Below are 24,531 nucleotides of genomic sequence, written 5' to 3' on the forward strand. Positions count from 1 at the left end.
GCCCAAAACTGGACACAGCGCTCGAGGTGGGGCCTCACCAGTGCCGAGTACAGGGGGCTCGACCACTTCCCTACTCCTGCTGGCCACGCTATTCCTGACACAGGCCAGGACGCTGTTGACCTTCTCGGCCACCTGGGCACACTGCTGCCTCATACTGCTCCGCGCCCCGGCGTCCCGCTGTCCGGTGGCGGACTGCCGGCCCCGCGTCCCCGGTCGCCCCGCCTCGCCGATCCCGCCGCCCCGCCGGGGAGCCGCGTGCCCCGTAGGCCCCGCCCCGGCGGCGCCGGCGTAGGCGCTGACGCCGCGCCCCGCCCGGGGGACAGGCCGGCCGGCGGCGGGCGCCGTTAGCTGCCGTGCCGGCCCCCGCGGCGGCCGCCCGCTCCGCTGGGCCATGCGGTAGCGGGACTGCGGCGGGCCCAGGCTCTCGGCCGCCATGGAGCAGCTCCCGGGCGGCCGGCGGCCCCGGCTGGTGTCCACGCTGGGGCTGGGGCGGCGCTCCTGGGAGGTGACCTTAGACGAGGAGCGGGGGCGGCTGGCCTGGCGCGACCCCCGCCCGCCGCGCCGCGGCAGCGGTGAGTGGAGCGGCGGGACGGCCCGGGCGGGCCTTAGCGCACCTGCCGCGGCCTCGCAGCGGGCCGGGGCCGCCCGAGGGACCTCCTCTCCTCAGCGGCGGGGGAAGGGCGTTCGCAGTGTCCCGGGCGGCCTGCGGCGGGGCAGCTTCGGGCACGGGTGCCGCCGGGGACGGCCCGCAGCGCTGCGGGAGCCGCTCTCACGGCGGCTCCTCGGCTCAGGGAAGGCTGAGGGCTCGGTGTTGTGTCGGCGCTGGGTATTTCCTGTACTTGAGCGCCTTTTCGCCCTTCAGAAGAAGGGCGGCAGCCGGCGCTGGGGTTCAGAGTCCGGCGGTGAAGGACGGAGGGTGGTTTGGCCCCCGCGGGCCCGGGCCGGGGCCGTGCGAGGAGGTGAAGTCGGGGGCCAGGCGGTGGCAGGGCTGTCGCCGGCCGTGCTGAACGCACCGGGCCGGTTGCTGGGCTTGTGCGTTCCCAGGCAGAGCTGAAAGCGGCTCAGGGGCCAGGGCAGCAAAGTTCCCAGTTCTACGGAGAAAGGCAGCGTAAGCATCTGTGGTGAGAGCTGCTTGTGGTAACAAAGGGATGAAACCTGCCCCTGCCGCTGAGTGAGGAAAGCACGGATTTGTGCGGCTGAACCCCATTGTTTCTCGGCGCTCTGAGTAGGTAGCAGCGTGTAGTTTGTGATGTTGTATAACATTAATCGTAGCAGCACATAACAGACTTACAGAACTTTAAAAGCAACTTCTTTTTTTTTTTTTTTTTTTGCAGTTACATGATTTAGTTGTGGGTAAAAAACACTTCCATACTCTGGCAATGTTTCAGGAGATTATTGTTCCTTTGGTTGTTTGTTTTTTTTTTTTTAAATGAGTTTTTTTTTTAAAGCTCTTTGAAAAGAGCTTTAGAGAATTTTCCAAAGAAAGTTTAACTTTTGCCAGTTACTGTTTTGGAAATATTAAAGATAGGTTAATAGTTGGTAATGGCTTAACAAAGCTGTTTATAGTTCAGCTTTTGTGCAATTAGAATAGTGCCAACTTACAAAACCGCAAGTAGGAGAGGTCACTAGTGAAAATACCTGATAAAATTTCAGGATAACTTCTGAAAATGTCTGTGCATGCGGTATATCAAGCTATCTACTGTACTTTAGGTGGTATTTTATCAGAGTCTTTGACCTTGGGATTTTTATATAGTAATTATTCCTATTATTAACATAGCCCTATTAGCATGGTATGTGAACATCTGAAAATTTGTAACGTCCTTCTTTTCACAGCAGCTGCTGTAGAGCAGAAAGCTGCTGTCACCCTCATTTTAGAGGTTGGAGGAACTAAGAGAGAAACCTCTAGTTAACCTTTCTATTATTAGTTTATCTGAGACAGACTTACATATAGATGTCTCCAGTCCCAGGCAAGTTCCCCAACTTAAATAGTTAAATAGTTCTTCCCTTCTTGCCATGTACCTTTCTTAAATATTTCCCCTATTTTGTCATAATATCTTGTTGGCCTGAGGCTTTTTGAAAAAAAGTGAGGGGGGAAAAAGGAGAAGGAGGACTCAAAAGGAATTGTAAGAATTTAATGGTGTAGTTTACATAACTAAGAATTGACTGTGTTTTAAGTATATCTCTTCTTATTCTTGATAACATAGAAAGTTTGTCATCCCTCCCCTGCTATTGTGTGAGTAAAATTTGACTTAATCTAGTTTTTATCAGCAATACTGCTGAAAAAAGTATTTGAAAATTCCTGAACTTACTTCAGATATGCAGCTAAATAAATTTGAGACTTTGAAGACAAATTAGTTCTGTAATTCTGCTGACCTTGATATATTGGTGTGAAAAATAAGCTGTATACTTTTAAAAATTAAGTAAAACTAGTCTAGAGAAGGGGATCTGGATCTTAAATATATGGTTTACAAGCATTTTGGGACAGTCACTCCCAGTGGGTAAAGTAGCCCCTGCGTTGGGGAGAATTTTGTTGAATTGTGTGAAGTCCTTCTAAAAATGCCCTTGCAAAGTTACCAGTTGGCTGATCTTGTAGGCTAGAGCAAGTTCAATGGGGGCGCCGTTCTACTGTACGATAACTTCCTTTAGACCATGTAAGAGTGCCACAAAATCACGCTACCTGTCTTATTAGCATGCTAAAGTTTACAACTCCTTACGGTTGTAACTTTTCTCAACTTTTTAAGTTGTAAGCTTTCTTGACTAGTTCCTGGTGGGCCAAACCGAGTACAAACCTGTACTGAAGCCTGTTCCAAAGTGGATGTCAGAATGCTGGGAATGGTGGAAGGAGAGTGGGATGTAGAAAACTAGACTCTTCTTGAGGCAGTATTTGAAGCAGTACCCAGTTGGAGATTCTTTAGGAGGCCAGTCTGGTTACTGAGGGTGGCTACTGTCCTGTAGCATAGCTATTTACAAGATTTTGGAAAATATGACAAGGAATCAGAAGGGAAAAGGGAGGGTGGGAGGCAAAAAAAAAAGAAATACCTAAGTGTTCTGGGGGCACAGGTATAATTTACGTAGAAAGCAATACAATAGGTGATGTACCTCCTCTTCTTAACACCCTGATTAATTCATGTGTTTCCTGCAGTTGTGCTTTCGTACCATCACAGTTTTATATTATTGCTGCCCTGTTGTCTTTAAGCTCTTCTAAGACCTGGGATGGCTCATCATGTTCTCTACAATTATTTTGGAAATATGAGCAGCATACATCACAGTATATAAATAAACTTTAATAGGGAAGATGGTTAGTTAGAAGCATATAATTTCAGAGGAGTTGCTTGACCAAGATTGGTATCTTTCTACCATTTAGCTTTTTAACTACGTGACTACTTTGCATTGTGCCTAAATACAGAGTTAATTATGCAGTATAAAAGTGCTGTTTTTTTTTTTAATAGGTAGTTATTACAGTGAAGCTGTTGTCTTTAAACTGAAAAAACTCAGGGCTACCTATTTTCTGAGTATTTATTACTGTCTTGAATTTAGCACCATAAGTAAAAATGGTTTGGTATGTATTTTGTCAAGGTTGTCAGACTTTGACAGGTAAGGAACTAGAGCTAGGTTAGTGTATTAGTAATAGTTAGGTGTATTGTAGAAGTGTTGAAATATCTACCTCTCCCTGTTGCATCCAAATTCAGGAACAGACAGCAAACAAGGGAGACTTTTTCCTATTGTCCAGGATAGTCTCATCTTCAAATGTTCTGAGGAACATTATTTTTCAACCTTGTAATGTTTCTCCATGAGATTTAGTTGTTAATCATAAATAGCGTGTGCAAAGCTGGGCATTTTATTTCTTCATGTTGATGGCACAATCAGGTTTTTATCAAGTTAACACATGATAAAACTTTGTGTACCAAATTTCATAGCAGATTATATATTGTACATGTGTACTTACACCTTTTTTAGGAGTATTGGCTAAGATTGTATTGTGCCTGGTACTAAGGTATTACAAATGCACAATGAGATTCTCTTGACGTTTTTCTGTTTTTTTTTTTTTCCTTTGTAAAGTACTGGTGTGAAGGTGATGATGAAACTGGACACCAAACCGTGTGCCTTCACTTATTGTGTGCACTTTCTTTTAACCCTTCTACTTCTCCCTTCAGAATTCTCCTCCCTCAGTGTGTCTTTTCCCCCCAAAACAACCGCTTCAGGAGGCCTTGGTACTAGCGTTCACAAGACTGATGACATTCTGATGCTGTGGATTCTAAAGAATGTTCAGTTTGATAAACGCGGTACTGAGTTGGGCCTGCTTGAAAACAAGGTCTGTCCAGCACCTGGAATGTGTTGGCACATCCTTAGTCAAGGTCATTTTTCATCAGTCATTCCCAGTTGGCAATGGACACGTGTAGAAATCTGAACCGTGTTTTTCTCTAGGCAGTTCCCCTGCCTGCATTGAAGTGGTAGCATGTGGGGAATAAAAGCTCTAGAAGGCATTCTAGAAGACTGTGTCGTCTTCTAGAAGGTGATATTCAAATATAGATGCACACTGCATTAAACAATACATGTTTTTCAGCATATACCTCTGCCATTTTTTTTTCCCCTCGAGGTGAAGAAGTGCATCTTATTTCTTGCTTTAGTACTGAAATATTCATAGTTCAGTTGAAAAGATTTAACTTGGAAATTTTAAAAAAATCAATGGGAAAACATTCAATAGTACAATTTAAATATGCAAATTGTCCAAGTTCAAATTACTGTGATTTGATTCAAATTCAGATAAGTGATGTGAAGTAGCAGCTGTGTGTCTGATCATAGTAGGAGCTGATCTATTGTCTATTGGTTTACAAAGTACTCGAAGATTTATTTTAAAAAAAGAAGCCAATTTCCCTATACCTGGCTGTATATTGTGAGATTGTGGCCTTCAGATATTTCTGTGACTCTTCCGCAGTTTTGAATTAAATCGTTTAGCCTTTTTTCTTCCCCCTCCTCCAGGTTGTGAATTCTCTGTGATTGTGCTCTATATCCCTATCCACCAACTTCTCATGTTCTGGTCTGTATTAGGCACATCTTTCTGTGGCACGTGGTCAATATAATGCAATGTGCCTTCTGATAGAAAGCGTTTTCTTGCTTTTAGGTGAAGGCAAAGCTTAAACTTAGGGCAGGATAGCTTACTGTTCATGTGATCTGTAACAGTATATTAGCTTTCAAAGTGACTGAAAAAATACTTTTTCTTTAAATCTGCACCCCAGCTTTTTAGTTAATAATATTTTTAAGTCACAAGAGTCGCTAATAATTTAAATTAATTCTGAATGCCACTGCATCCGTGGGCCTGAGCTGAATTTTAAGAATAAACCAAATGCTGTGATCAACGATGTTTTTATGTTTTTGCACATGACTATATTGCTTTGAGCTAACATGTTTCTGAGGGAGGAATTTGGCCTGTAGGATATGTAGCTAACAGCACAAATGAACAAATCTTGACTGGGGTTCTAAGTGAGTTTGCTTATAAGTACATTAATACATGAAATATTTTGCTGATTTTTCAGTTTGCACTTCAGGAGCGTCTGTTAAGACTGTAAGAGTACTGTAACCTAGAACAAGTGAACACTGGCACAGCCAGTGTGCTGGGAAGACTGTCACCTGTCCACTGGGTGGTTGGTTGGTTTGTTTGTTTGTTTTGTTCGGGTGGTTGGTTTTGGGAGGTTTTTTTGCTGTTCTCTTTCATCCAGCTGCTCCTGATGGACAATTCATTGTCTTCAGTGTGTCATGTATGCTATACACTGAACCAAGTGAGACATGAAAACATAAATGTGTAAAGATCTTTGAGATCAAGCTTAAGAAAATTGATACATACGTCAGTATTTCTGAACTCAGAATTCGGTCTCTTGAATCTAGATCTGTATGTTGAAAAAGTCATGGTATTTTGTCTGGAATTTTGTCTAGGAACTCTTGTGTTCTAGTTACTTGAGTATATTGTACTGAGCCAAGTGAAATTCTTTGTTTGTTTGTTGCGGTCTGAGTCCACAGTTCAACTTTTTTCATTAATGTTGATCTAGTAGTGCTGGTGTAAGTACCAATTTTCTTTTTGTTAATGTGGCAATAAGATTTTTCCATGTTTTAGGAGAAACTCTTAAAGGTGAAGGCCTTTATGAGTGAAGACCTTTATGCTAAATCAGTGAAAGAAATGGCTCATGCTACTTGATAAGAGGGTAAAGGTGTGGAAAACGACTATAATTAATACATATGTGAACCTTGTTGACCCCTCAAAAGAGGGTGGGATAGACCTTATTTTTATGGGGTGGGTTTTGGTAATTAAATGGCAGGTGAGGGCACTGTGTTTATAGGAGCAGGGTTGTGCTGCTTGTATTGAAGCTCTGATTTTTTTCCCCAAGGGAAACTTCTCCCTTCTGGGGAAAAGTGGGGAGAGTGGGACTGAGTAGTTGATTTGCTTTATGATTAAACAATATATTTTTGAATAATAATAAATTGAATAGTGATTGAGTCATATTTGGACTGATAGAAATTCTTGAGCTCTATTCAAACATAAATACCACTACATTCAGATTTGTTTTTATAAGCTGTAGGGAATGTTCTGAATAACATGTTTGTATTTGAGACAGCTTTGCATCTTTCTGGCTCTCTAATTACTGTGTTAGGTAGCATGTGTTTTGACTGCCTCAAGACTGTAGGATACTTGTCAGGGCAGTGGAGTTGTGTGATGGTTGTACAGTGCCAAGTCGTACCGAGGACCATAATTGGCATAGCTGGTTATCCATAGAACAAAAACTTCTCAGACTTTTACCAAACCTGAGGATTTACAGAGGGAAGGTGGGATCACTCTGTCCTTTGCTTTTGTTTTGCCCTTTCCCCGCCCCTGGATTTTTTTTTTTTTCAAATATGTAAATCTTGTGGCTTAAGGTAAAAAAATACACGTATAGAACTAAAACAACTACTCTTTGCTTTTCTGCCATGTCCGTGAAGAGGTTTGCTAGCAAAGCAGAACTTCCAATCATGCGACCGTCAGAGGGAAAATACATCTGAAGAATTAGGAAGGCTTAGCAGAAGTGGTTTCAAGGTCTAGGTTTGTTAATATAAGCTGTGTAATATGTGCTAAAATATGTACTACAAAGAAATGCTTTCAGTGATACAGATTTGGAAGTGCATTTTAATCTATTTGCTATCTGAACAGTTGGACAGCTTTCTTTATTATATAGAAAATGGCTAATAAACCAATGATTTCTGTTTCCGCTCCAAGCATACATGCTAATAAGTATCCAGTATGTAGAACTATTTCTCACTAAATTTTGATCTAAATGTAGTTTGCCAGTTTTGTATCATATATGTGAACAACAATAAAATGAGTTGGCAATTAAGTGCAATCTTTATAAATGCAGCAAGCAATATTTCTTTCATATTCTGACATATACATAGGTGACAAGCCAGTAGAAAAATGAGAACTAAAAGCAGTTCTGGGAAAGGAAGGTTAAAGAACATGCTCCCTTCCCTTACTTTAGTGTTCCATCTCTGTTCTGTGCTTTTTTTTCCTTGGATAAATAGGTAGGTGAATAATCATGTTGAGATTCCATAGCAGATCTTTTCTCTGAATTTTAGGAAAACCAATAACTATTGAGTATTTAATATTAGATAGTAAAAGTCTTACATGTGTATATGTATGATATCTATATCTGTATACAAGTGTTTTAGTGAGTTTATCTCTGCTGTTGGATCTTTAGTAAGACATTCTATGACTGCTGCATGTCCCCATTGTGCCTTAAGCATACTAAATGCAATTATTATAAGGCGAAATTTGTTTTGCAAGTAGTTAAAACATCCAAATACATCCAGATTATTGAAAGACCACAGTGTAAAGTTTGGAGGCTACATTGTTTTGGAATCAAGCTAAAAACCTCTGGGAAGATAAAATCTCTAAAGGAATATAAATCAAGTCAAATATTAAAACACCTGTAAAGAAAAAAAGCACCTTGTATGTGTAGTCCACAATGTGTCAATAGACATGAAAGTAGGTAGCAACCCTGTTGACTGAAACAAAGAAATAGTATAGGGGGGGGAAAAATAAACTAGGGGCAAAGGAATTGTAGTCACCACTGTGAAGAGCTCAGGAAAATTTTCTGCTTATTTTGAATTCCTCACCACCACCATGGTTCTGCAAAATAGTGAGAAGATGAAAAGTAGAATAAAACCCAACAACAACAGTGTTAGTGTTTGTACTTAGTGTTTAATATCTCTTTATATCTCTAGATATGACAGAAATTAATACAAGAGTAATATAATGTAATTAAATGTTTTACGTGTGTATATATACACAGTGGTTGCTTGTACATAAACACAAAGTATGCATTTTCAGTTCCACTTTTTTTTTTGAGATAAGGTAAAAGCAGAGAAATTTTGAAATCAGTAATGAAAAGGAGAGAAAATCCTCAATTTGACAGGAGTTAAGAAGACTGAAAAGGTGTTGAGGGACTATAAGAGAAAAAAGAGTGAGGGTGGAGGAAATTCTTTCACAGTGTACGAGCAAGAGGCCTTTAATTCTGAAAAACAATAGTTTTAAATTTGATACAAGGGAAATATTTCACAGTACGTAAGTATAATGTCTAGAATTTGCTTCTTAGGAGATCCTGAAGTTTAAAAGCTTAGTGGGATTTAAAGTCTTAAGAATTCATATGAATGCCCTTCTTTCATAAGCCAGCTACTTACTTGAGAATAACAAATGGCCTCTGTAGTCTCTCTGCACTAGATTTAGTTGCACATTCTTTGAAATAGCTTGTGCTATTCACTGTCAAATATCTGGTCTGGGCATCAGTGAAGGGGCAATTTCATTACTCTGAAAAAGGCAATGTTTCTGGATTTTGGCTTCATGCAAAAATGTTTTTATACTCCGAATACCTATTTTATTCTGAGAAAGCATAGACATTTAAAATATTGTTTGGGTTAGTTCAGAGGTGGTTATGGATTGTGCACTTTGACTAAAGGCAAAAGGAAATAGAAAATATTCTGTAAATTCCTACTTATGCTCTTTGTTGTGCTTATTGAGCAGCTACAGTTGTATGTCTATGTCATATTATGTGTAGAAACAGTCGTTCTGGTGCTGTTTTAAGATGTTAACATGTAAGATCTTGTGTTTATACAGAAAACTGTTTTGTACCAACCTCTGAGATCATTGCTGTAGAAGAAACTGAATTTAACAAGAAACAGCATAATGCTGGCAAATGGCAAAAAATGGCAAAGCCACATGCTTTCACGGGTAAGGCAAATACAGTCTCAAGATGCTTGTACTAACTACTTTGTTAGGGGTGCTTTAGGACAGACTCAAAAGGAATCTTCAGATTTTTTTTTTAAACAGAAGTGATGTTTAAAAACAAACAAGAACTCTCCCCCACCCCCCCCAACACCTTCTGCCCTAAAAAACCCAACAAAAAACTCCACAAAACCAACCAAACAAAAAAACTCCCACCAAAAATGTGCCAGTTTAAGTGTAAAGATCCTTTTTTTGGAAAATAAAACCTTTCCTTTAAGAACACATGCTGTGTTTAGTTATTTAATGAAGTTCTAACTAATGTCTTAACGTTTCTGCTGCAGAATGACTTTGCAGCAGCACAATTGTTTTCTGCTACTTGATGAGAAAATCAAGAAAGAGGCTGGAAAAATGAGTCCTAAATGTTTGGGGTTTTTTAAAATTGTCCCTAACCATCAGAATGCGTGCATGTAAAGGTTCTTCGTATTATTGACTACATTCTTAAAACAAAGTGCCAGAAATAAAATTGTTTGTTTGGGGGAAAGAGCGGTGACTTCTGTGCTGCAAAGCTGGGGCAAATGGGATTGCTCCCATGCCAAAATGTGATGTTGTAGAGTACTTCTCTCGCCTTTAGTCCTTCGTTAACAATGATTGGTGATACTGTAGATGGAAGGGTACGGGTGCTTCTTGTCTCACCAGCCTAGTTCTTAATGCACAAGAAAATTCTAAATATTTTTTCTCAATTTTCAGCTTTTTGAAGTTAAATTCACCCTGTTGGTTACATGGGAGCTGATGTGAGGGTTTGGCTTATCCTCCTAAGGTTATGACATTTTATATTATGAAGACACTGCAGACTTAAATGTGGATAAAATAATACATAAGCTCAGTGAACTTTTGTATAAGCATGTCTATAATCGGTTTATGGAAAATGGATTGTATTTGTTTTAAAAAGAAGTTGATGTTTGGGCATCTGCTATGGAGTAATGACCTAGAGCAAGTGTTTTCATTTTTCAGTTTGACTTTTTACAAGTGTCCTGTTCACACTGAATGCTTCTGTCGTTTGCAGAAATATGTAGTGGAGGTTAGTTACCACTTTTTTCCAAAGGCAGATATTTTGGAGATCTCTCTGAAATGCATTTAATAAATTTGTCATTTCACAGAACTCTCTCATTGTGCCTCTTTTCTTTCTTCTTTATTTTTTTTTAAACGTTTAAATAGTGTATTATGTGAAGAAAGCCCGAAATCACCGCTGGCGGTGCAGTGATGTGACGTTTTGGTGTGTTGATGAGCACTTGTGTAATCAGTGGATACAGGCGCTGAAAGAATTACTTGAAATGCAGAGTAAGTTTGACTAATCTACTAACATTTGCAGCATCATTTTACAGGCTTGTACATAATTTAATATTATTTTGATATAGCTGCTTTTTTGAACTCTTAAGAGCAGCTTTTGCTCAAAAGTTGAGGGAACTGAGAGTTGAAGTGTCTCGTTCTTCCTATCACTACTTTTGTATCTTGTGTATTAGCCAAATTGTACTGAGTGTTTAATCCATTTCAAACACTGGGGTTTGTGCCCCCGTTCAGTACACCCATGAGAGATGTGGCCTTGGCAGCCACCTCTGCGTGAGTGCAGGTGTTCATTCTATTGACAACAGACTATTTCAGAAAAGGTAGCAGGTTCTCAGAGAGGGTAAATCATGCTTTGGGTGTGTGGCAGCTTTAAACCAGTTAAACAGTCTAGCTTGTGGTTTTATTATGCAGATGTGCTGATCTAGTAACTGTTTATTCTTTCTATTTAAAATAATAATTTAGAATGCCATCTGAGAAAGTGTTAATGCTATAACAGTTCTTTGTGTTCTATACAAAAAAAGAAAGGCTCTCTAGGTGCAGCAAGCTGTTAGTTAGTACAGAGGTGTAATAATTGTTTTAATTGCCACCACCAATATAAACCCATAATTGTTTGAACAAACTTGAGATAGTAATAGCAAAGGTGTTTTCTGGGGGACAGGTTACACTGTAGGGCAAGCACTTGCTGTGCAGGATGTGGTTTTGTGGGTATTCTTATTGTGTCTTTATCACAGAAAGGAAATGCGTTTTATGTTACCAAAGCAACAATGTTATTTAAATAAATTAATGTGAAAGTATTTCTGTGTATGCTTCACTCACAAGTGCCTTTCCTGTTGCTGCCCTTGGTTTGTCTTTTCTCTTTTACAACTGATACTGACCACATTAAATGGAAAGGTACCGCAAGAATAATATGTATAAGAATGTGAGATGTGGAGTCAGATTAAATGAGTCTGAATTTCACGTGATATCGTATTACAAATTTGTTCAATTTCAGACAGTATCCTCAGTATAATAAAGGGGATAGATGAAGCAGGTTTTATAGCTCTTTGATGAAGACCTATAGAGTTATAACCCAGCAATGTGCACTTGCAGCCCAGAAAGCTAACCGCATCCTGGACTGCATCAAAAGAAGTGTGTCCAGCAGGTCATGGGAGGTGATTTTACCCTTCTGCTCTGCTCTTGTGAGACTCCACATGGAATACTGTGTCCAGCTTTGGAGTCCTCAGCACAGGAAAGACATGGACCTGTTGGAGCGAGTCCGGAGAAGGGCCATGAAAATGGTCAGAGGGCTGGAGCACCTCTCCTGTGAAGACAGGCTGAGAGAGTTGGGGTGGTTCAGCCTGGAGGAGAGAAGGCTCCAAAGAGACCTTATAGCAGCCTTCCGGTACCTAAAGGGGGCCTACAGGAGAGATGGGGACGCACGCTTCATCAGGGACTGTAGTGATAGCACGAGGGGTAATGGTTTTGAACTGAAAGAGGGTAGATTTAGATTAGATATTAGGAATAAATTCTCTACACTGAGGGTGGTGAAACACTGGCGCAGGTTGCCCAGAGAAGCTGTGGATGCCTCATCCCTGGAAGTGTTCAAGGCCAGGTTGGATGGGGCTTTGAGCAACCTGGTCTAGTGAGATGTGTCCCTGCCCATGGCAGGGGGTTGGAACCAGTTGATCTTCAAGGTTATTCATAGATTCATAGATTCGTCCAGGCCGGAAGGGACCTCCAAAGGTCATCTAGTCCGACCTCCCCGCAGTCAGCAGGGACACCCCCAACTAGACCAGGTTGCCCAGGGCCTCGTCGAGCTTCACCTTGAATATCTCAAGGGAAGGGGCCTCAACCACCTCCCTGGGCAACCTGTTCCAGTGTTCCACCACCCTCATGGTAAAGAATTTTTTCCTAATATCCAATCTAAATCTCCCCTTCTCCAGCTTAAAACCATTGCCCCTCGTCCTGTCACTGCAGGCCTTTGTAAACAGACCCTCCCCAGCCTTCCTGTAGGCCCCCCTCAGGTACTGGAAGGCTGCTATGAGGTCTCCCCGGAGCTTCCTTTTCTCCAAGCTGAACAACCCCAGCTCCCTCAGTCTGTCCTCATAGGAGAGGTGCTCCAGCCCCCTGATCATTTTGGTGGCCCTCCTCTGGATCCGCTCCATCAGGTCCATGTCCTTTCTATATTGAGGGCTCCAGACCTGCACACAGTACTCCAGGTGAGGTCTCACCAGAGCAGAGTAAAGTGGCAGAATCACCTCTCTGGATCTGCTGGCAACACTTCTTTTTATGCAGCCCAGGATGTGATTGGCCTTCTGGGCTGCGAGAGCACATTGCCTGCTCATGTCCAGCTTCTCGTCCATCAGCACCCCCAAGTCCCTTTCCTCAGGGCTGCTTTCTAATACCTCATCCCCCAGTCTGTATTTATACTGAGGATTGTTTCTTCCCAGGTGCAGAATCCTGCACTTGCTTTTGTTGAACCTCATGAGGTTCATCTGGGCCCACCTCTCCAGCCTGTCCAGGTCCCTCTGAATGACATCCCGTCCCTCTGGTGTATCGACAACACCACACAGCTTGGTGTCATCTGCAAACTTGCTGATGGTGCTCTCAATCCCTCTGTCTATGTCTTTGATAAAAATGTTAAACAGTACTGGTCCCAGGACGGACCCTTGAGGGACACCACTAGTCACTGCTCTCCATCTGGACTTAATGCCATTGAGTACCACCCTGTGGGTGCGACCATTCAGCAATTCCTTATCCACCGAACCGTCCACCCATCAAATCCGTATCCCTCCAATTTGGCAAGTAGAATGTTGTGAGGAACTGTGTCAAAGGCCTTACAGAAGTCCAGATAGATTACATCCATAGGTCGCCCCTTGTCTACTGACCTAGTCACTTTATCATAGAAGGCCACTAGGTTAGTCAGGCAGGACTTGCCCCTAGTAAAGCCACGTTGGCTGTCCTGAATCATCCCCCTGTCCTCCATGTGCCCAAGCATGGCATCCAGAAGGATCTGCTCCATGATCTTCCCAGGCACAGAGGTGAGGCTGACAGGTCGGTAGTTCCCAGGGTCCTCCTTTCTTCCCTTTTTGAAAATGGGTGTGATATTTCCTTTCTTCCAGTCTGCAGGGACTTCACCTGACTGCCATGACTTTTCGAATATCATGGAAAGTGGTTTTGCAACTTCATCAGCCAGTTCCTTCAGGACTCTGGGATGGATTTCATCAGGTCCCATGGACTTGTATATCTTTAGATTCCTTAGGTGATCACGTACCATGCCTTCAGTTATAGTGGGATGGACTTTGTCACCTGGATCCTCAACTTGTGGGCCATCAATGCAAGAGCTAGGAGGAGAGGGGTTGCCAGTGAAGACTGAGGCAAAAAAATTATTGAGAACTTCCGCCTTCTCTTCCTCCATTGATACAAGTTCCCCATTGCTGCTCATTAGGGGGGGTACATTTTCTTTAACCTTCCTTTTCTGGTTAATGTACCTGTAGAAGCCTTTCTTGTTTTTCTTTATGTCCCTTGCCAAGTCCAATTCTAGCTGTGCCTTGGCCTCCCTGACCTCATTCCTACACAGCCGGGCAACATCCCTATACTCTTCCCAGGTTGCCTGTCCCTTCTTCCATTTCCTGTGTAGCCCCATCTTACCCCTTAGTTTGACCAGCAGGTCCCGGCTCAACCATGGTGGTTTCTTGCCTTCCTTACCCAATTTCCTACATGTTGGGATTGAGATCTTTTGTGCTCTATGGAGAGCATCCTTAAAGATCTGCCAGCTTTGTTCTGCTCCCTTGTCCCTAAGGGCAGTTTCCCATGGGGTCCTATTTACTAACTCCTTGAAGAGTTGGAAGTTCGCTTTCTTAAAATTTAGCATCCTGATGGTGTTCCTCTTGGGCTTCAAACTTCTTAAGAGAGTGAACTGCACTAGAGCATGATCACTGCAGCCCAGACTGCCTTCAACTTTGATATCCCTGATGGCCTCACTTGCATTTGTGACCAACAAGTCCAACAATGCATCTCCTCGAGTAGGGCTGGTGATTTCTTGTCTCAAGAAGTTGTCGTCTAGGCACTCTAGAAGCTTCCTGGAGTGCCTGCAGCCAGCCGTGTTGCTTTTCCAACAGATGTCAGGGTGGTTAAAGTCACCCAGCAGGATGAGAGCCTGTGATCGTGATGCCTCTTCCAGCTGGAGTAAGAAGGCATCGTCAACAGGCTCTGCCTGGTCAGGAGGCCTGTAGTAGACTCCTACCACAAGGTTCCCTTTGTTGTCCCAATCTCTAATTCCTACCCACAAGCTTTCTACCTGCTCATGGCTATTCTTTAGCAACAACTCTTCACACTCTAGCCATTTCTTCACATAGAGGGCAACACCTCCACCCCTTCTTCCTCTCCTGTCCCTTCTGAATAGTTTGTAGCCATCAATGGCCACACTCCAGTTGTTACTTCCAATCCAATCCATTCTATGGTTCTGTAAGAGTTAATAAAGAGTTATAAAAGGCTTTTGTGCTGTGTTCTCTTTGATATTTACAAGTTTAGTTTTGTATAGCTTATTGAATTTTTGTTTTGTGTACAAAAGCGGTGTACTATAACATGTTTTCCTTACTACAGAGTGTAGACCAAAGCAGTTGCTTGTATATATTAATCCATATGGAGGAAAACGACAAGGGAAGAGGATTTATGAACAGAAAGTTGCTCCACTGTTCAGTCTGGCTTCTATCTCCACTGATGTTGTTAGTGAGTATTGAATATTTATTAATAAACACAATCTGAACTGTTTAAAACATCTCTGAGTAGTTAGTTCATGTTACTTACCTTTTCATAATAAGGAAATGAAGTGGTAGAGAGGGAAGGTTTTCTAATTAAAGCATAGGTACCCAGATAAATGATGACATATCAATTTTCTGCATACTAAACTAAAACTTTGGGTACTTCTGAGCTATTTGAGCTCTTCATTTATAAGATACTGTCTTTCTTTTCCCTTTTAGTTTTACTGTTAAAACCAGTTGTTTGTTTGCACAATTTTTTAGTGAAGTATTTTTCCATGTACGCTGCAGTGCATGTCTCTTCCAAGTCTTTCCTTGGCATAAAACCTTTTGAAACACATTTTATGGGCAGGCTGTTTTATGGTCACATTGGTAATAGAATCATGGTTATTAGTGAATTAATAATAACATTTTTATAATCCTATGTACCATTTTATAGTAATATTTTTATAATAGTAATTTTTAATGTGTTTTTCTTCATAGTAACTGAACATGCTAACCATGCTAAGGACAATTTATTTGAAGTTAATATTAATAAATATGATGGGTAAGTAACTTTATTTGCCTTTTTTTTTTTTTTTCTTCTCTAGCTGATATATTCTGTAATCAGTCTGTTCTTGCCTCTGATTTAAAATAGTGGCCTTCATTGCTGATATGTTTCTTGCAACAGCTGAAAGTTCTGGGACATATTCCTTTCCATAAGGGAACCATATTTAGAAGTATCAAAGGAAAACTAAACTGTTTCAGTAAACTTGTTCAACACACAATGCATTCAAGTGTAATATATAGCAATTTTTGCATGAGGCTTGTGTTCAAAAGATGAATGTAATATTAATTCTACTCATCCAGAAGTTGAGCATTTTGTGATAGCTTGAAAGCTAGCCTGAAATCTTTTGTGGTATTGACGTATGCGTGAGTCCAGAACGTGGTTATATGGAAGATTTTAATAATAGTTGAACCACATAAATGTGTGTGTTCCTTCAGGTTTCTTCTCACATACAGGAAAAGCTTCTTTGAATTCCTACACCTAATTGTTGTTCACCTGTCCTTTTAGATTGGTTCTGATAAGTGGCTTTCCCTTCATTCAGTGATGAGAGTCTTCATTTAGTCTCTAGATTCCCTCTTTGGCAAAGCTGTGCCTGTAATTTTGGAACTAGATACAGGTTCTTAGTGATAACCGCTTTACTGCCTTCCAAGTTTATTTACTTGAGACAGCTTATTTAAACCTCTTGTGCTAGTTTCCTATTTCTTCCCATTTCCCCTTATAAAAATTTCTTATGGTGAGTGTATTAATTTAATAGCTCAGTGATAGAATGGCTTCTCTTTGAAGACAGTTACTTAAAATACTCATTCAGTTACAATTTAGCAGATTTTTGTACATCATTGTGCAGAACAATTAGAGCATGCTGTAATATTCTGCAGGTAATTACTATGTTTAGAATAAGTCTGACATATATGAATCGCTGTGCTTCCTTATCCATGTGCCTGTTTCAGAAGCCTTTATAAAATTTTCAGGTTGTTTTTTTTTCCTTAGTTCTTAAATTATTTCACAAAATGGTTGAAATTAGAAGGGACCATAGATCTTTTAAAACTCATTTGTCTTGTGGACTTGCTTCTCCTGAAGTCCTTTAGCCTATGTAGTTTACTGTTGTCATCTGTCTAAAAGGTGAAATGCTAGTCCATTAGAAAAATAAACTCAAAATTTAAGAATCACTCCAAGAAGAGCTCTCGTCCAATAGTTCTTCACTAGGGACCTTCACTTGTGACTAGCACGTTGGTCATCTGATGTTTGCAGTTCATTTGGTCATGCTAATATTGTGTATGTGAACTTCTTTATCTGCCAGTATTTGCCCTTGACAGGTATAGACACTTGTATCACTGTCGTCTCTGAACCTGGATATAGTATTTGTTATAAATAGAGCACTACTGAGACAGAATTGACCTTGAGCTGACGTGACAGTTTTTGTCCACTTAACCTCTCTTAGAGTCTGCAGAGAAAGATAAGAGGCTAAAGTTGAGAAATAATGTAGTTAAGCAATGAAAAGAAAAATTAATTAAAAAAATGAAAAACAAACATCGTTTTCTCCCAGTCTCTTGGGTCTTGACTTAGAGTTGGACAGTGTATATTTTTAGTGCTGACCTCTCCATTAATGAAAAAATGACTGATTTTTTTCAAGCTTTCCTTCACTGAAAGTAGAATAATAAGTAAATTTAAATCATCAATACTTAAATAAACTAACGTTTCCTATGAAATAAGTGCTCTTTCTGCATATCTGTTGTTGACTATGTGGAAGAGTAAGTCTTAGTTTATGCATTGGAAATGATTGCTACAGATAACAGTAAACATTCCTAAACAGGTATGCTGGGGACTACATGCATAACTTTGGATTTGTCCTGTGTTCCTTTAAAGTGTACTTGAGTTAGATTTTCAATTAAAGAATGGTTATGCTTTTACAGTTTAGGGTATGCATTTGATTATTGTGGATGAAATGTATACTGCTGTAAAATAGTCTTTTACTTCCTAGTATTTGCTTGGCTGTGGACTCTTTGCTGAGCTTTAACATATTGAGGATCTGTGTAGCTGCTGCACCAGCTCTGACCTGAATTAAGTTTGCAAACCAAAGTTTTGCATCTGGTAACATTTAGAAGTCTGTGTTTCATTATGAATGGTTATATAGATATACCTGACTTCTGTCTGTTTGACGGGCTCTCAGCATGTTCAAAAGAGCATGCAAGCATGCACTTCTCTGTTTTTTGACTTTCATATAATGTATATCCCCATTAAGTTAATAGTGTAGAACATAGTCGTGCCTGAAGCTGCAAATATTAACTTACTTTTCCCTTTTTAGTACAGGTACCCTATTTCCATTTTGTTTACTTAGCTGTATGTACAGTCTTGTTCAGTGTTTTTCTTGTATAGTGAATTTCCACTGATATTTGTCTGTCTGTACACAGCAATAGAGGATAAAGATTCTTTTTTTTTTTTTTTTTAGGTTGCATTCCAACGTGTTTTTTCTAACATTACAGATATGTCTAGGTTCATTTGCAGTTGTGTAGCTTGATTATTTTTTTCTGCTTTTTGTTAATTGCCAATTTGACTGTGGGCTACTATGTTCTGTAAAAGTGGAGGAGGAGAATATAACAACTGTTTTTGATGTGCCCAGTGCATGCTGTAAGTAGAACACTTGCTGTGTTGTTTATTGACTGTTAGTGTGCATTCTAATTTGTGTTTCCTGGCAGTGTTGTTTGTGTTGGTGGGGACGGCATGTTCAGTGAAGTGATGCATGGTCTCATTGGAAGAATGCAGAAGGACTGTGGCATAGACCAAAACAATCCCAAAGCACCATTAGTCCAGTGCAATATAAGGATTGGCATAATTCCTGCTGGTAAGAAAGGGTTAACTTTCAGTTTATTTTATTCATTTATTCTTGAAATTTCTTCTTACTCATAACTTCTTGAATTTAGGCCTAAGTGTAAGATATGAGCAATGATATTCCATAAAGACACCTAGCTGAAGTTGTTTGTGTCCTGGTATAATTATTGGTCACATGCGGTTTTGTTTGGGAAGGTTATTTTGCAAAGGAAATCAAACCTTCATGTGCAACTTCAGCATTTATTTACCACTTTTTTTTTTGTGGTGTGGCTTATTGTGTGTTAATACAAGATAAGATGTTGACAGTAATACCTTTGCCCATCTGAACACGTTAATGAGTGAAATTTACTGAACAGAGACTTACCTGATAAATAATTTTCCAGTTCCAAATGCTCCACAGATTTAGTTAGAATTGTAATGAGAACCTTCCAACCTCCCACTGGTCTGGAAAACTCTGAACCAATGCTGAGTTTTTTTTGTTGTTGCTTTTGTTTCTTTTTTTTTTTTTTCCCCTCCAGTTTTTATCACAGAAAGCAACTACAGCTGAGGAACAATCCTCAGGTTCCAAGGTTCCAGACCAGGTTGCAGTTTCTGCCCTTTTTTAGAGTTTCTCTACCTTCACAGTTCTTAGTGTCAGTGTCTTTTTCAGCCAATCCTGACTGCTGTCATTGAGAGCCATTTGAGAGAGCTCATTCTTGGAGTTCAGGTCTTTGGTGATAAACTTTTTTTATTGACCGTAGACGGTCTTTGGATCAAGCTTGCTGTTAAATCTAGTGTCCCAGGTGTTACCTCACCCTGCCCAGTTGATCCACAAGATTCTTTCAAAAGTGGAATTATAAGATGACTCTCTTCCAGGACTGGATTCAGTATTGCAACTCTTTCATAGCATCTGCAATTTTGAGGACTCTGTGGAAAGACAAATGAACAGTTCAGTGTCTTTTATATGCTGTTCTCTTTTTTTTTTTTTTTTTTTGTCAGGTGCTTGAGATTTGAATTAAAGAACTGTGATATGAAGTAAACATTATGATCTTCTGACTAGAACTGCAACACAGACTTTATGAGAAAATTTAGCACAGGTTATAAAAATACACTGTGTGAAATAGTATATTTGTACCCTCAATGTTTAGGTGACTAATTTTATACTGGTTATAGCTTTGTGAAGAATGTATCCAAACCCAGCTGGCCTGAATTCTTGCTTGGAAGAAGCTTAACCCTTTCTGCTTGCAGTACAATAAGGGTTGGTTATCTAAAAGTTGCAATGTCAGTGTTCCCTTGTGGTTTTTCCTTCTCCTTGTTAGCTAGCACATTAAGGGTTCTGTATAACACAATTACTATATTTAAGTATATTCTGATTTTTATTTGTTCAAGCTTTTATATTAAAATCAGTTTGTATAATAAACTTAAAAATAATAGAATTTGAAGTGCTCCACCCTTCATTTCCCTTATTTGAGCAAATTTCTTGGACTAAAGGTTTTTGCTTACATGGTTGGTTTCAGAAGTTTTTTGCCTACTGGTGATGTTAGTCACCATAAGAAGATACATTTTAAAAAAACAGAACTTCAATATTAAAAGCTATTTCTTTGTCCTTATGAGATTAGCTCTCAGCATGTTAGAATTGAAGGATTGACCTTGCTTTTTCAACAATTTCTTAATGCATTTTTTCCAATTGCAACCAAAAAGTGTCATCTTCATTGATATTTTAATACTGCTAACATGGATCAAGTCACTTTCTTCTCTCATATACTTTAGTGTTTGGTTTGTTGTGTTTTGTCCATTGTGGCTGTGTGCTATTCGAATGTATACTGCATGCTCTATTCCTTGAACTAATGTGACGTGCAGCCTTGTAATCAGTTCTATGATTGAAATATTATCTCCACATCATTATTCAGATCCCTCAAAAATTATTTATAATGGCGTATAAGGAATATGGCCTTGAAGTTCTATCAATTAGGGTTTTGGAAGTACAGAATATAACAAGTATCTTGATCTGTTTGTATATTGTGCAATATTTAAAGTGATCCATTACTGAAAATATGGAAAAGTGCTTATTTACTGAAAAAGGGAGTCAAATCACTGAACAAATCTTAGCGCTTTCTGAACACATCTAGCCATCACAGGGACCTTACACTGTGTATGAAATAGCCAAGTCCATGCATTGCAGGGTGGTCAGGAAGGCAGCAGGAGTTTGTTTTGGTTTGATTTTCTTCCCCAGCCCTTGGTGAAGCTGTTCTGTTCGTCTTTGCTTGATGTAATAGAGCTCTGACCATGTATTGACCCCAACAGATCCCCTAGTTCTCCGACTACTGCAAGAAACCTGTTCCAAAATAAGTGAGATCCTTAAAAAGACTTTTTTTTTAAACTGACAGTCCTAAAATCTAGCAAGTCAAAAGGAATAATGAAATATAAATTGTGCATCTAGAAAAACTTCATCCATAATGCTTTTTTAAGTTCTTTATAACCAACCTTTTTCTTAAAATCCTAAGAACTCATTAATAGATATTGAAAACAAACACTACCCATAGTTCAGAGATTAAGTTCTAAAGCTCAATTTGTCTTCTGAAACATGGAGACGCTTTACTCAGTGAGGACAGGAGCCCGGGCTAAGGTGACAATGAATCAGTGCTTTCGCCTTTTTTATTATTTAGTACCTAATGTCAAGCTGCGTTAACAGAAACATGGCACATTGTGGTTTGTGATTGTGATTACACAGTGTCTGTATTCAAACTAACACTCAATTCAGCACTTAGTCTTTGCTCAGAAACTGTCAATTTAATTGTAAAAAGGTTTGGAACTAAAAATGAAAGATTTAATGCTAAAACACTCTCATCTCTGTGACTTTTTCAGTAATTAGCTTTATTTCACAGGCAGAATCCCGTCATACAGGCTTTTTTTTTTTCTTTTTTTTTTTTTTTTTTTTTTAGATGTTGGATGCTACTTGTAAATCATGATTCTTACTTTTTGGAACAAGCCCCTTCTTGGCCCCTTTTTTTGTACAGATCTGCCTATTTCCAGACAATCTCTTTCCTTAGTGTGTCTTCTGTTTAAAAAATACTTATGCTTCATGGTACATTTTTATGAAATAAGTTGTGTTTTTATTGACATGAATAAAGCCTTTACTCAAATGTCAGTTTTAACTTGTGAGTTTCTTGTCGTTGCAGCCATTCTTTAAATCTGCCAATGTAAACTGACTGAATGCTGCTGTAAATGGATTTGCTGCGAGAGTACTTAAAGGTTGTAGCAACTTGACAAAATTTTGCATTGTGTTAGCTACAAGTCAGCGTACCTCCTAAAACTTCTCTTTAGTTATTACTTCCTCCTAGTGCTATCTAGCCTTAAAAGCACATTCGGCCATGGTTTCTCACCGCATTCAGAGCGATAGTATGCCTACAAAGAACTTAAAAACAGAGACTCATTTCTTTTATGACATGTGGCATTGAGGTTTCATCCACGTGTTTTAGTATTAAAATTATATCCTCTAGAGTAAGCCAAAGTAATTCATTCTTCTTACTAAACCTGGCAGAGAACAGGAGGACAAAGCTGTCAACTGCTGTCAGAGGATCCTTCAGTAAAAGAGAACAGATTAGATTAAATACTCTTAAGATCTCAGCAGGTAGAAAAAAAAAAATTCTACTTCACTCTGTGCTGTGGCATAATATTAATGCATTCATTCTTCCAAAAACCAAGTCTGCCAGTCTACCAAGGGGATAGAGGAAAAAAGTTTTCCAAACACTAGGGAAGATAGAGTAAAGTGTTAGATACAGAGTGTTAATTGCTATAGTGATTTAGGCTCCTAATGTATCTAGATCTCTCTCACTTTTGTTGAGGGTCAAGGTATGAACTCTGTAATATCTAGGATTGAAGCATGCAGTATGATTATAATCAGTGTGTCGATGTGTAGCTGTAGAAATTAAGAATGCTAAAGGCAGCACAGGCTTCTTATGTGACAGTGGTATAGAAAAATGGTGGAGCATTAATTCACAAACTTAAAAACGAGATGCAAGTAAAATCATGAAGCATGACTGGACTCATACTACTGTCATCTAGGCAGTAAAATTTCTTTTGGAAAATGTGTTAAAGTGTAGCATAAAAAGCTGTCTAATTCTTTTTTTAAATTACTCCAAGTGATGTGTCCACAGCCTTCTCTGTTACAACATTTGTAATATTTAATGATCTTTGCAGTTTAGTTAGCATCTCATTTCAAGGTTCAGTATGTCCAGTTTGAAATCTGATGTGCAATGTTTTTTGTTCCTCCTTCAGCATTTTAAATTCATTATACTTCTGGAAATGACAGTCTTGGAGCTAAATACTGCATTTAATATGGTGGGGCTGCTATGAAGACAACTAAGTCAAGATTACTTTTCCCTGTGATGTTAATTTAATCTCTTAAATTTGTTATTATTGTATTAATCCATTTTTGTTGTACTGTGCTACTGAACTTCCAATGAAGTGATTATCTGCCAAAAAAACCCCAGAACAAAGCCCTTCTGAACTGTTTGTTCCTTTTTAAGCCAGTCTGTAATTCTGCAGATGTTAAACTTGATTTCTTAGTTTCTGGATGCAGAAAGGAAGAAGTATAAAACTTTGAGTAGGAACATGACTGTATGCCCAGGCCATTTGTCTGTAGCAGTAGCTTCTCGCCTTACTTTTGAATGTGTCATGTCCTTGTCATTTGAAAATCACTTCCCATAAAAGTCTAGACTTTTCAAAATACTAAATGCTGCTTGGCCAACAGTATGCAGTTACTCTGTCAATACGTGACTTGCCTGATATTTTGTCTGTGAGGTGACTGCATGGATTTTGACTTCACAAAAATGCTATAAAGATATGGGACCCCCCCTGAAGTTGTTATTCTGCCTCTTTGCAGCATGGACTCCTGTTGCCAGGCTAATTTGTCTCTGAGGGTTCTGTGTGTTCTGGGGGAGCACTTGCTCCTGTCAAGGGTATCTTGCATGGAGCAATGCTCATGAGCACTAGGATTATTTCTATTTCTTTATTAAATTCACTTTTTTCTGTAGGATCAACATCTGTCTGACCATTGCTTCTATCATCTGCTTAGTTTAGTACTTCCAGTTCTTTGGAATTTGTTTAGTTTTCCACCAACAAAAGCACAAAAATTAATACAGCCCACAGCATGCATGTGTTTTGGTTTAAGAAAACTTAGTTGTAAATTAGTAATCTAATCAATTTTCAGATTATTAATTCTAGCAGGTTTTTTTTATTATCCTTTTTTTTTTTCCACAGAATCAATGTCATGAATTCTTCTATGCAACCAGTTAATCACCCGGTTTTGCTTATTCATTTGTTGGTTCTGTGCACCTGTCTGCATGACTTGTCTGCTCACAAATATCCAGCAATATTTGCATGCAAAGGGGAAATCTGGTGATTTAACTGCACTGAGTTCTATGTAGTGCAGTCCATCACTTTGGTTACTTTAACATTGCTTTAGCAAAAATGTTTTATGGGGAGCACATACTCTTTAATATTTTAAACACATATCTTGGTCATTTCTCCTCGTGATTAACTAAAAGGAAGAATTTCCTTGATAATTTTTAAATCATTAAATCTTTTTACTTAAATTAGTGTGTTTAAGTTTGGGGAGGGGAAGAACGTAGAAGAACTTGCCTATATGACAACTATGTGACTGTATGATACCTCCTAATAACAAACAGGTTTTGGGGAAAATGGGTAATGAAACAGGGCTCTAGTGTGCATAATGTATGATAAAGATTCAAAGTAATTAAACTTATTTTAACAAAGAATAGTTGATGTGCCCTCTACACACTTCATGCTCTAGTAGGCTCTTAATATCAAAATATATAGGATGAGAGCTT

At 39.5% G+C, this 24,531-nt stretch overlaps 1 protein-coding gene across 1 annotated transcript in view; it reads left to right on the top strand.

The window, feature by feature from the left end:
• The first annotated feature begins 315 nt into the window (after positions 1-315).
• Positions 316-24,531, top strand: part of CERK (ceramide kinase) — a 42,167-nt gene continuing 17,951 nt past the window's right edge. The window contains exons 1-6 of the mRNA XM_074168258.1: positions 316-572; positions 9,137-9,250; positions 10,460-10,582; positions 15,173-15,298; positions 15,811-15,874; positions 18,568-18,713. Of these exons, the coding sequence (XP_074024359.1) occupies positions 434-572; positions 9,137-9,250; positions 10,460-10,582; positions 15,173-15,298; positions 15,811-15,874; positions 18,568-18,713 (712 nt within the window). The 5' untranslated portion in view covers positions 316-433. The remainder of the gene's footprint in view (positions 573-9,136; positions 9,251-10,459; positions 10,583-15,172; positions 15,299-15,810; positions 15,875-18,567; positions 18,714-24,531) is intronic.

The sequence above is a fragment of the Numenius arquata genome, chromosome 2 (genome assembly GCF_964106895.1).
Source record: "Numenius arquata chromosome 2, bNumArq3.hap1.1, whole genome shotgun sequence".
In the NCBI taxonomy this organism is placed as follows: Eukaryota; Metazoa; Chordata; class Aves; order Charadriiformes; family Scolopacidae; genus Numenius; species Numenius arquata.